Genomic DNA, 12,072 nt, shown 5'->3' on the forward strand with positions numbered 1-12,072 from the left:
TTCACAACAAAATCCAACAGATTTAAGAAAATTTAGCATTTAATGAGGACACGTTTTCATGGTTCCACTGGTAAGTATAGCAAAGAAACAGTCTCGGATACACAGACAAGTGAGTGAAAGTCGTCCCAGTTATTGTACAAAATCTATCAAACATATATGCAGTTCCATTCATATCATCTGGCACCAAAGTATCAACTAGTGAAACAAAGACCCCAGTCTGATTTATGTTATCCATCTGGTCCTTATTTAGGCATAACTTCATGCTATTAGAATTTACAGTCAAAACAGTCTGCTGTTCACTTTAAAACCGCCGTCTCAAAGAACAGACATGGAAGTTTCCTTTTTGTTTCTTGTTTAGTGCTATGAAAAGTAAATAACTCTTGAGTTTTCTTAAATAATGACACTAAAATTCAATCCCGTCTGCCTGTGTGTGCTACAGACATTTTGATTTATGTTTAAAAGTTAGGGGCAAAGTAAGTCAATAAAATTCTTCCTTATATTTTTGCAGAGCCAATGACAAGTTCAGGAAACGCAGACAAACATTGATTTAGAAACTGTTGTGCAATGTATAACATTTTTTACAGGAGTGAATACACAGTTTAAACTTGAGTTGTGATGACAACCAGCAGGGTCTGACCCAACTCGACGACAAATGCTGGTACAAGACTTTTACATTTGACTTTGTCACTGTCAAAACATCTGTGTTTCGTGTTGATAAAGTCAAACTTTTCAGCGCCTTCTGAAGGCACGAGAGATTCTCCAAGCGTTGGGTTCCTCGTAGCGGTTGTACAGAGGCTCGAGGCGTTGTTGTTTCTTCTGCTTGCTGAGGCGTGTGGGGTCAGACACTTTGAAGAACGCAGGTGAAAACTCCACCAGCCAGCGAGGGTCGATGGTGGTCACCTCCCGCATGTACTCCTTGGTGGTCAGCACCAACTCGTGGTACACAACCCTGCACAAAGACGAGAAAGGCAGGACGTTACAAGGCTGTTTTTACATTTGGAAATCAAAAATTTTAAAAAAGGACAGTTTTAAAAGCGGGTTTCTGTCGTACCACTCGGGTTGACGGTTAAACAGAGCGCTGGAGGGATGGATGTAAACCACTTGCTGGTCTATAAGGGTTCGGTAGCCTTCCTGAGGATCCTTTTTGGCAGCGTTCCTGAAGAAACCACTGCAGATGGCTTTCTGGACTCGCACTGTGGCTTTGCCACAAGACACAACATCCAATTTATGTCTGAAGAGAAGAAAGCATGTTGGATAATCATAAGAAACCAGAAAGAACTTTAATGGAATTTCATGCCTTATTGCTAACATGTAATGTGGTTTCGCCCTGTCAATCTTAACATCATGAGTCCATTATACCTGTCCATGATACCCAACATCTGTTTGCGGATATCCTGGGCTCTGCGCAGGGAGCGAGCCTGGATGAAATTCTCATAACACCAGGGGTTGGAGAACTTGTTGTTCTTCCAGGAGTTGTAGACAGCCAGCAGGGTGAGGTGATCACCCTCGGGTTGGTGGAACTTTGCCTTCTTCTGGTCAGCCAAGGCCTGCTTATCCTTTATCACAAAACAAAAAAGAAATGAATTCAGGTACTGTTTATTTGTGGATCATCTGATAAGACACAAGCTCTTCTCTGTCCTGGTCTGGACTCTATTATTATAAAAACTAAGATTGTGGGCAAAAGTCAGGTTGGGAACATTTTTTTTAAAATCATTTTGGTCCACAAACAAAAATAAACACAGGCTTAACTGTCTATGTTATTTTACAGCAAACTTCAAGCTGCTTCTTAAGTTTATTCATAGACACAGAGCAAATCAATACTCATTAAATATCAGTTTATTACTTTCCATGAACTGTGACAAGAAAATCAATGTTGCATCCCCAATTTTAAAAAAAAAAAATGATAAGAAAGCTGCCCACAGTCATTTTTAATATACTCTCTTAGGTATACCTTTGGCCTGTAGAAGACGTTCTGCACAGACAACATTGAAACGATGGTGAGCATCTCTTCACTGCAGCCCAGATGGACGGACATGATCAACATCTTACACAACATTGGCTCCAGAGGGAACTCAGCCATCTACAAGATGCAGAGAGAGAAGAAAAGATGAATACAAGATAAACACAATGGGAGTTGATGCAAAATAGAGGACACAAAGAAGGAGAGGGAAGCGAAGGGCAGAATCAAAATGATAAAGAAACCACATACTGACCTACACTGACACAATAAGTTTATTCAAACTACAAAGTGGGACTACAAGTAGATTTATCATCTTTATCTTTGCAACAGAGAAACCACACAGTAAAAACATTCCTCACCCTTCTACCCAGCCGTGTTAGTAAGCCCTCATCGTCCAGAGCTCCCAGAGTGTAGAGCTGCTCCATGGCTGTGATCAGAGTCTCCATTGGAGGAGCGTCCATGAAGTCGAAAGACAGGAGGTCATTGATGCCCATAGCCTGGAGGAGAGAACAAAAATATGAGGAATCAGCTGACACAAATGTATTATGTAAATGGCTTTAATGAAAACCTGTGCTTTGACAACAAAGCACAAAAGAAATCATGTTCAGCTGTTTACTAATTACCTTTCAAAGCTAAATAAAGCCAGCAAGACAAGACATAATCTTAAAACTATGACACACACAGATTATGTTACCACTTTGTCACAGCACCGCCACCAAATGTTTATATACAGACTTGTGACTGCATTTAAAATACACTCCACTCCACACGCAGAATCGTGCACATCACAGAGTTAATTCTAGGACAGGATGAGACTCGGTATTCTGTGTCTTTCAGACTTTCTGTCTGAGCGTCATCTCCAATTCCATACCGGCTCCATTCCTTTGACATCTAAGCTACGTTTCTGACTAATTAGCAGATCATGTCCTGTGCAAATGAAGAAGCAATGACGGCATGCTGGCTGCAGAGTGTTGGTTTACCTTCAGAGACAGCACGGTGCTGGCCAAGTTGGTTCTCTGGATCTCAGGCACGTTGGTCGTCAGCATCTCGTCTCTGTAAGCTCTCTCTGTGTAGAGCCTGTAACACTTTCCTGGACCTGTTCTGCCGGCTCGACCTGCTCTCTGCTTGGCCTGAGCCTGAAAAGTTGTATTCAAAACAGAAATTCAGTACGCTATTCAATTCCCTAAATTACTAATATGTTTAAAGAAACCAACAGGACAAAGGTCAGCAATGCTTTTGTAGATAAAAAGTCTACAATATCATAACAGTGATACCTGTGAGATGGGAGTCACCACAAGTTGGTCAATGCCAGTCTTAGAGTTGTACACTTTTTGCTTGACAAAGCCAGGATCTACTACATAGTAGATTCCATCGATGGTCAGAGACGTCTCTGCAATGTTTGTAGCGATGACCACCTAAAAGAAAAAGAATAAAAGCCACAACACATTTGCCGTCAAGTCAAACAGTACAAACACTTAAAAAAAACAAACTTACTACCATGCTTAATATTTCTAGGACAATTCATACTAAATCATTTCTGTTTACTATAGTAGTGCAACGAGGAGAAACCTGAAACAATCAGATACTAAATATATACCAAACTATATCCTGGACCTGCTTATGGTACAACGCAGCATCAGCATTATTTAATGTCTCTACTGGAATAATAAAGTCAATAATATTGACATCCTTTCTAGAACCAACATATTTTTGGACTAGCATGCTTCAAAAAAAGAGACCTTGGTGTATAAATGTATAAAGATGGTAATTAGACTAAACCTTTGCCATAGACACTTAGAATAAATGTTTACAGTTAAAAGTAGGCACCTTTCTGCTGCCTGGTGGTGCAGGGTCAAAGATTCTGGTCTGCATCTCACTGGGCAGGGCAGAATAGACTGGCAGAATAATCAGTTCAGGAACATCAGGCCCCAGTGACTTCATTCGCTCATACAGGATCTCACAGGCGGTGTCGATCTCTTCCTGTCCGGTCAAAAACACCAGGATGTCACCTAGACAAGGGAGAAGGGACAAATAATGTTGTTAACGTTACTGTCTACTGATGAACGGGCCACCTATAGTAGCAGTCAAAAGGGAAGGTTGTGTCCAAGCTTTTGATTGGTACTGTATGTGTTTTCAATATCTTAAAACTCTACCTGGAGGTTCAGTCAGATGGATCTGCATGACTGTGATGAGACTGGCATCAAGATAGTCTGTCTCAGGCTCTTTGGTGTAGAGAACCTCAACAGGATAAGTTCTTCCTGGGATGGTGAAGATGGGCGCTTCGTAGAAATACTGAGAGAACTTCACAGCGTCCAGTGTAGCTGATGTTACGATCAGCTTCATGTCTGTGCGTTTCTGTACAGTCTGAGAGAAGAAACAGACATATTTCTCTTTTACTGACACAAGTAACAACTTTTTCTTTATTTTTTTCCTCCTCACACCTGTCGTCATCTTGCTTACCTTCTTCAGCAGACCAAAGAGAACATCAGTGTGGATCGTCCTCTCGTGAGCTTCGTCCAACATGATAATGGCATACTGGCCCAATTCAGAGTCGATGAGGCACTCTCTCAACAGCATACCGTCTGTCATGTACTTGATTACTGTCTCAGGGCTGGTGCAGTCCTCAAAACGGATGGTGTAACCCACCTGGGAAACAAAAAAAGATTAAACTCAGTTTCTAATGTCTGGAAATTTTAAAAACTTGATATTTTGATTGAAGAATATAGTAACAGAAAGCAAAAAAGGGTTAGGTCACTCACCTCCTGTCCTAGACAGCAACCATACTCCTCAGAGACTCTCTTGGCCACTGACATGGCGGCCACACGACGAGGCTGAGTACAGCCAATCTTCCCTCGGGTGGTATAACCTGCCTCCGCCAGGTACTGAGTGATCTGCGTGGTCTTACCGGACCCGGTTTCTCCAATCACAATCAGGATCTGGTTGTCATGAACAGCCTGTGATAGATTTACACAGAGGGAGTAAAAGTTACAAATTGACACCTTTTTGCACTTAGAGGAATAAAGTTATGAGTTATGAGTATGCAAATTTAACAAACAAGGCTGAAATCTGGTTATTTATATTTTGCAGCTGTTTCCATTTAGTTACTTTGAGCTCCCATGTGAAACTACAGACTAAATCTTTGGATAATCTCCCTTTGAGTTTTGTTTTTAAACGGTGATGAACCTGAATGAGCTGCTCCTTCAGCTTGTAGATTGGCAGGCTCTCCCTCTGCTCCAGAATAGAGAGCTGGGTCTTCTTTCCATAAGAGGCCTTGTTTCCCCCAAAAGCATGTTTCTTCCACTCTGGAATGTCATTGGGCATCATGCCAATGCCTCTCATGTTGGCTGCAATCTGACGACCATCAGCTGTGAAAGAAGAGTGGAAGTGTGCTTGATAACAAAGAAAAAAAAAACTGTCTCTAATTAGCACTCCAATGAAAATGCCACCAGTGAATAGCTACATCACAGTTAGCTCTGCAGGGTTATGGCAGGATAATGCCCACCCTTGGAAACTGTCTAGACCACCTGGGGCCATGGAGGGCACCCAGACGAACTGAACCATGACATGACTATTCCATCCGGCCAGATAGGGGTCTGCAGGAAGCCAGATAACCATCTCCAGTACTGGCAAGCCCGAGGGGTGCTGTCTGCTGTCATGGAGGAAGTCTAATATGTCTGACTAAGAGTGGGCTGTGGTTTCAATAAAGCTGGGCTAAACACAGACTGCAATCCTAAATGGATTCTGATATTTAAAAGTGCCAAAAGTAAAGATAACAATCTAAATAGATTTGAATCAAATCTTAAGACAGCGGTTAAGATAATCAATATGCTAATTTCATGTTGGCAGATGTTTTTTTATGGCGACACACTAATTTGACTAATCTTACTTAAGCGTCCACATCTGTTTGTTAAAAATTACTTAATATGCACAACTAATGGATTTCTAACCGTCTGGCAGCGGGTCGACCCAGTGTTTGTTCAGCCCCATGGGGATGGAGTCCATCTCTGCCTCGCGCGCCGCCTGCTTCAGCTCCCGCCGCTCCTTCGCCAAGGCGCTCTGCATCATGGCTGCCTGGGAGAGGGAGCCATCTGGATTCTACAGACAGTAGGAGGAAGATATATTACATCTTCTAATATTTGTGCCACTGAACATTTCCAAAAGCCATTTAGCCGAATTATAAGTAGACACTGATTTATTAGACAGAATTTGACACATAATTGTTCAATAAATATCAGAGACTTAATCAAACTACCGGTCTTAAGTAGTCTTCTTAGTCTTATACTAGTCCATATACAGATATACTTTACCTTGACAATCTTTACTGGGCTCATGTCCATGCTTTGTTTGGTGTGTCCCCTCAGGAATGGGGGTTCCTCTTCAACAAGCTCAATTTCCAAGTCTTCATCTAAATGACAACAAACAGTACGAATTAATAAGAAGTCAACTCTCAGCAATATTTCATATGAAAGGAATCGCAGAGTTATTAAATGACTGTTTGTGTATAGCTCTTTAGATGAATCCAATATCCAGGAAGTCATCACACCCAAAAGTAACAAGGCGTCAAGTTTTTCATGTTTTACAAATTTCATCCTGCTTAAGAACATTTTGTATACACATCAGTATGTGTGTTTACAAAAGAAAGTATTCTGTTATTTAACCAGCTCTGTGATGAGAGGGCATAACAATTTCTTACCCTCTTCATCATCAACTTTAGGCAGGATTCCTGTCTCATCGTCAAAATCAGGGAACTCCTCTTTGGATAAGACGTTGGCAGCGATCATCTGAGGGGCAGACAAACAGAATGAATACCAGCATGTGATAAAACAAGCCTTCACAAAAGGATTCAGTATTTTCCTCAAAGACTCAAACTGAGCTTCTACCACTTTGAATGTGTGCAGGAATCCATAAAATCCCACCTGTTTGATCTCCCATTTCTCCGGATCAGAAATTTTGGTGAGTCTCTTGCGCTCCAGGGTGTCGTCCTGCTCCAGCTCGGGGGCTTGACCCAGGTTCAGGTTGCTCGGCCGGTCAGGGTTCCTCATGGTTATCTCCTCTCCTCCATCTGGTCCCACGTTTCTCCTCCTGTTGGGGTTCAGATCTTCACCTGTCTCCTGGTCCACATCCTGACAAAGGGGGTATGTTTTCAATTAAGGGGACAACAGTCTACCACAAGAGATCATATGATGATAAAACACATGTAGTATTTTGAAATCTCTCTCGTTGGAGGTAAAGACGGTTTTAATTGCTGGTTTAGTTGATAATTTACTGGCTCGAAACATCACCTGCTCTGATATTGAGATAATTTCAGATTAAATTGAAATATACACACTTTCTTTGTGTATTTTCCTTTAATTAACTACATTAAGCACCAACATTACTATTGAGAACTACATTTTCCACACAGAGTCACACAAAGAAAACTGGAATATTTCCCCCAAATTTATGTAGCGTACACAGATATGTTTAACTGACATTTGAATTCAGACTTCACGCTTTGTTCAGTTAGTTTTTCTTACCTTCATACTGAGGCTGGTCTTCGAGCCAGTGAATGATAGCACCTTGACTTTGACTCTTTGGCCCTTGCTGACAACATCAGCTACATTGGCCACGCGGCCCTCTCTACGCAGCTCTGAAATATGAACCAAACCTTCCCATCGTTTCCTACAAATGGAGAACAGCACAGTTGAGTTTACTGGCAGATAACATCACAGGAATGCAGACATGAACAGCTGCATGCAACTTACAGAATTTATGTTTCTGATTGGGACAAAAAAAGCGTTTCATCAGTAACCAGTGGGCTAAGCTTCAACTTTATACTGACCTCAGTCCCTCCAGTTGAACGAAGCATCCAAACTGCATGATGCTGGTAACTTTGCCGTTGTAGATGTCGCCGACAGACGGCTCCTCTGGTGGAGGGCGGTCCACATGTTTGTCCTTCCACCGGTCAGAGTCTCTGTCTTGGTCTTTTCTGGGGCTCGGTGAGCGGTCAGTCCAACGGGAAGATCTGTCCCTTCTCTTGCCGCGGTCTCTATCTCTGTCTCTATCTCTGTCTCTGTGCCGTTCACGGTCTCTGGAGCGAGACCTGGACCTGGAGCGAGATCGAGAACGATGCCGCCTCTTCCTGTCCCTCTCTCGGTCTCTGTCCCTCTCTCGGTCTCTGTCCCGGTCTCTGTCTCGGTCACGGTCTCTGTGTCGGTCTCTTTCTCTGCTTCTACTGCGACTTCTGCTGTGGCGTCTGCTCTTTTCTGACCTGGAAGATGAGTAGAAAAGGTACATAAAGTTTAAACATCACAGTACTACAGAATAAAAAAAAAAATAATTAAATTCACACAATACACTTCACAACAGGACAAACAGTGGACGTGTGTAATTGCTGGTTGTTGTATTTCTGCATAACATTTATCTAACAAAGATAACATTCTTTTTCAGGGAGGAAAATAAAAATAAATCTCCTCAGTTGCTTTACCTGCTCTTGCTGCTTTTCGAGTCCGTCCCACTGACACTGGGCATAAACATCTCCAGCTCTTTCATGGCATCAGCTGCTACTTTCACGTCATCTTCGTCTAGTAGTTTCTGAGGAAGCAAGGCAAACAAAAACCATTCGTAACACAGTATCATTCAACTGTCGCTGGATTACATCTTCTTCCTTACTAATATTTTTAGAGATTCACAAAGGCAGACTCTGCTAAGTAGGTGACTTACAGACTGATTGAGGTGTACAAGCACAGACTTATTTCTTTGTGCTACATTATGTTTGAAAAGTTGTGTTGTATAGGACTCCTAACCACAATTTCTCTGCCTTGAATATAAAATACTCTTCATCTGTCTGCCATTGTCATTTTCAGGTTTTTATAGAATTAAGGAAGTGAGAGCAAAGCATAGTCAAGAATAACAATAGCAGTGAACTAAGGCGTGTCCCTAGTGCACACTATCATACATGATCAGTGGGTTAGTATCAATTGTTAACATTAACTCCTCTCATTCCCTTTGAATGCAGTTCCCCTCTTGTCATAATGTATCTGACAGTTTGGTAATGAAGTAGAATCCAACCTCTAAACTTCTCCCGTAAGAAAAATTGTATTGTGTAGGAGGTGCAGAGTTGCATTGTGCAAAGTGACAACATCCTAAATGTAGGTGTTGTGGATCACAAGTATGCTGCAAGTGAAACATGATGTCTCTCTTTAGGTGTGAACAAGATAAGCCTGCTGGCACTACAGGAGGACGAAATACCTACAATTAATGTGTGAAAGCCAAAACACAGAGTCTCATACCTTTGGTGCTGGATCATTTGGTCTACACAGTGCAGGAAACAACTCCTTCAATCTGTCTTTTTCTGTCTTCGGCTTGACCAAAGCTTCAGATGCTGTTGTGAAAAAAATGGACAGTTTAGAGAGTTGAGATTCAGATTATTCCCAAGGGAGAAACAGTGAGGAAACAAAGCATAAAGCATTATGTAAAGAAAGGACAGATATTAAGCAATTAAATGGTATAAATACAGACAATATACAAGTAAATATTACACAGTATTTTAGAGAAACTGTCACTCAACGTTAAAGCTGCTTTTAGCTCTGATTAAGAGTTGCACCTAAGCAATGCCCTTGCCCAATATTTATCATTATGATATAAACATTAAATACATAGACAATTAGCAGAGGAAACTGAGCATTTGGTGAACTTTTCTCTGGCAGCAAACACAGTATGTAGACTAAATTGTTGCTTTATTAGCTGGCATTTCAGTATAGCTGTAATTAAAGTGCCCAGTTAATTTTCTGGCAGATGAACAGTAACTTACCTTTACTTGTAGACGCCTTGGATGGGGGTCGCATAGTCTGAATGAGCCTGAGCAAATTGCCGATGAGAGAATCCTACAATGAACAAAACAAGACGGATTTGGTTAGTTTCCAAGAAGAATAAACAGCTAACTTTTAGCTTTAACCACTTTATGATTAATAAAGTGGTTAAAGCTAATTAACTTTATGATTAATAATTTAAGCGTTGAACTTACTGTGAATTCGGCTCCATTTTGGAGCAAAAGAGCTTTGAATCCATCAAAGGTCGGTTGTTTTTCAGCAAGGCTGATGACAAATTCAGCTGCAAAGCAAAGAAATAGATTAACTCAACAGAGGAGTCACACGTTGATCGAAAAGAAACGAGGCAACAACTGTAGTCATGTTACTACAAGCCCACTATTCTGGTTTATTTACACTTTGGCTGGAAACAATATGAAAATTACTCGATTTGTTGGACGACGACCTACTTTATCAGAATATTACACTGTTAACAGCGTTTAGCGTCAACAGTTGCTTTTAGCTGACAACAGCTAAGTTAGCATTAGCTAGTTAGCTCACAGTTTTCGGTTACGGAGGCTGTTCTTAGTAACAAAATACACACCTAGATCCTTGTCACTTATTCCCAGATGGTTGTCAAGCTCCGTGCAGACCTTGGACACCAAAGACAAATACTCAAGCTGCGATAGCTCGTCGACACCACCGTCTGCCATTCTTCACGAGTAGTGTTTTGTTCAGACAACACAAACGCCAGCAGACATATTGGATACGGACAACTTCCGTTTCCGCCTACTCCGGAAACACGTTGCTGTTTTCAGTGTCGCCGTGAGATGGCGCTACAACTGTATGGGATTAAATGTGTGTCACAATAATTGAACAAAATCTACATCATAAATCCAACCAAAAACAATTAAATATTGAAAGTGAAAAATAAACTGAAAGCAAAAAAGTGCCCTGATGCAAAACTTCTTATAAAATTATACGAGTGAAACATTTGATTAGCCTGCAATATTCGCCATTTTTCTTTCACTGATCAGGATTTCTCATTTGTCACAATTTTTTGCTGCTTAATTTTTCAGTTTTGCTGTTGAACTTTTCACTTTCCGTTCAGAATTTTTCAGTTTCAATGGTCTGGAAGTACAACAAGTAGTATGACTTACCATGAACCTGGACGCAGCCCTGTAACATCCACCCACATGCCCCATGTCTCAAAACTGAAACTGAAAAATTAGACCACAAAAGTGACTGCAAAATTTCAATTGTAAGTTTTGCTTTTGAGGTAATTTTTTGCTTTCGATTTACTTTTATTAATTTTCAAATTTTTTTCATTTTTGTTTGATGTTTGGGAGATCTTGGTCAATTATTATGACACAAATTTCATCCCAAACATCTCCACCATGGATGCATCTACATGTGGAGTGTTTCCTGTGAGATATGAATTTGTCATTTTGAGTTTTGGCAGATGACTGGTAAGAATCTGTATGTAATACAAGTGACTTATCGAGTCTCTGAGGTTTAACACAAAGTGAAACAAAGATATCCTATATATTTTATCCTTGTTAGGCTCTTTGTCCTTTCTTTGCATTGTGTAGGCTATGCATTGTGTAAATGTTTCATCTAATCATTGTATATTTATATCAGTACATATATAATATCATTCATTACTGTATATTTGAACAGGCTGTATATACTGTACATAATCACCTACTATATATATACATAAAGTAACATGTCTTTTTTTGCCATTTAATATTTATCTCAGCACTCCTCGCACTCACTTCACTTCTTTGCACTATTTGTATCCTGTTTACAGTTCACAGAAACAGTTCCACCTTTATTTAGTCATTTCTTGTGAATATTTGTGAAGATTCTTCTCTTGTTATTTTGTGTAAGTACACTGAGAGCCACTAAAGCGGAGTCAAATTCCTTGTATGCATCAACATACTTGGCCAGTAAAGATGATTCTGATTGTGATTCTTCTGAAAAAGGTGAAAGGCAAAAGAGGTTTTCGGCATCTTACGCCTGGCTCTGTTGTGTCCAAATACAGTAACTTAATTCACTTAATGGTTTCTGTTTTCTGTTCTGTAGGCCTGCAGATATAGCCATGGTCATTGGGATGCAGAGCAAAAGCTGCATTATATCTATGCTAGCCTTGCTGAAATAATTAGTTTCAGTAACTCTGATGGGTTTCAGATATTTTAGATGTACAAAAAGCATGTTGCTCATTCCATTTTGTGTAGATGTGACTCCTGTGATTTTCACTGTATGATCAAAGGTATGTGGACAATTGCACTTGGGCTTGTCCCAATGAAGGAAGATCTTAAA

General features: G+C 40.6%; 1 protein-coding gene across 1 annotated transcript; it reads right to left on the reverse strand.

Moving 5' to 3' along the window:
• Positions 1-21: 21 nt before the first annotated feature.
• On the reverse strand, positions 22-10,525 carry LOC122970680 (ATP-dependent RNA helicase DHX8). The gene is made up of 23 exons (XM_044336841.1): positions 10,352-10,525; positions 9,966-10,051; positions 9,753-9,825; positions 9,232-9,323; positions 8,427-8,533; positions 7,782-8,210; positions 7,477-7,621; positions 6,877-7,083; positions 6,654-6,741; positions 6,268-6,365; positions 5,908-6,055; positions 5,144-5,325; positions 4,720-4,914; positions 4,421-4,606; positions 4,114-4,324; positions 3,788-3,969; positions 3,235-3,375; positions 2,941-3,096; positions 2,320-2,457; positions 1,952-2,080; positions 1,360-1,556; positions 1,052-1,231; positions 22-949 (listed from the first exon to the last, which is right to left on the reverse strand). The coding sequence occupies exons 1-23, from the start codon at positions 10,458-10,460 to the stop codon at positions 730-732; spliced, it is 3,699 nt and encodes a 1,232-aa protein (XP_044192776.1). The 5' UTR covers positions 10,461-10,525; the 3' UTR covers positions 22-729.
• Positions 10,526-12,072: the final 1,547 nt, after the last annotated feature.

This window comes from Thunnus albacares, chromosome 20 (genome assembly GCF_914725855.1).
Source record: "Thunnus albacares chromosome 20, fThuAlb1.1, whole genome shotgun sequence".
NCBI lineage: Eukaryota > Metazoa > Chordata > Actinopteri > Scombriformes > Scombridae > Thunnus > Thunnus albacares.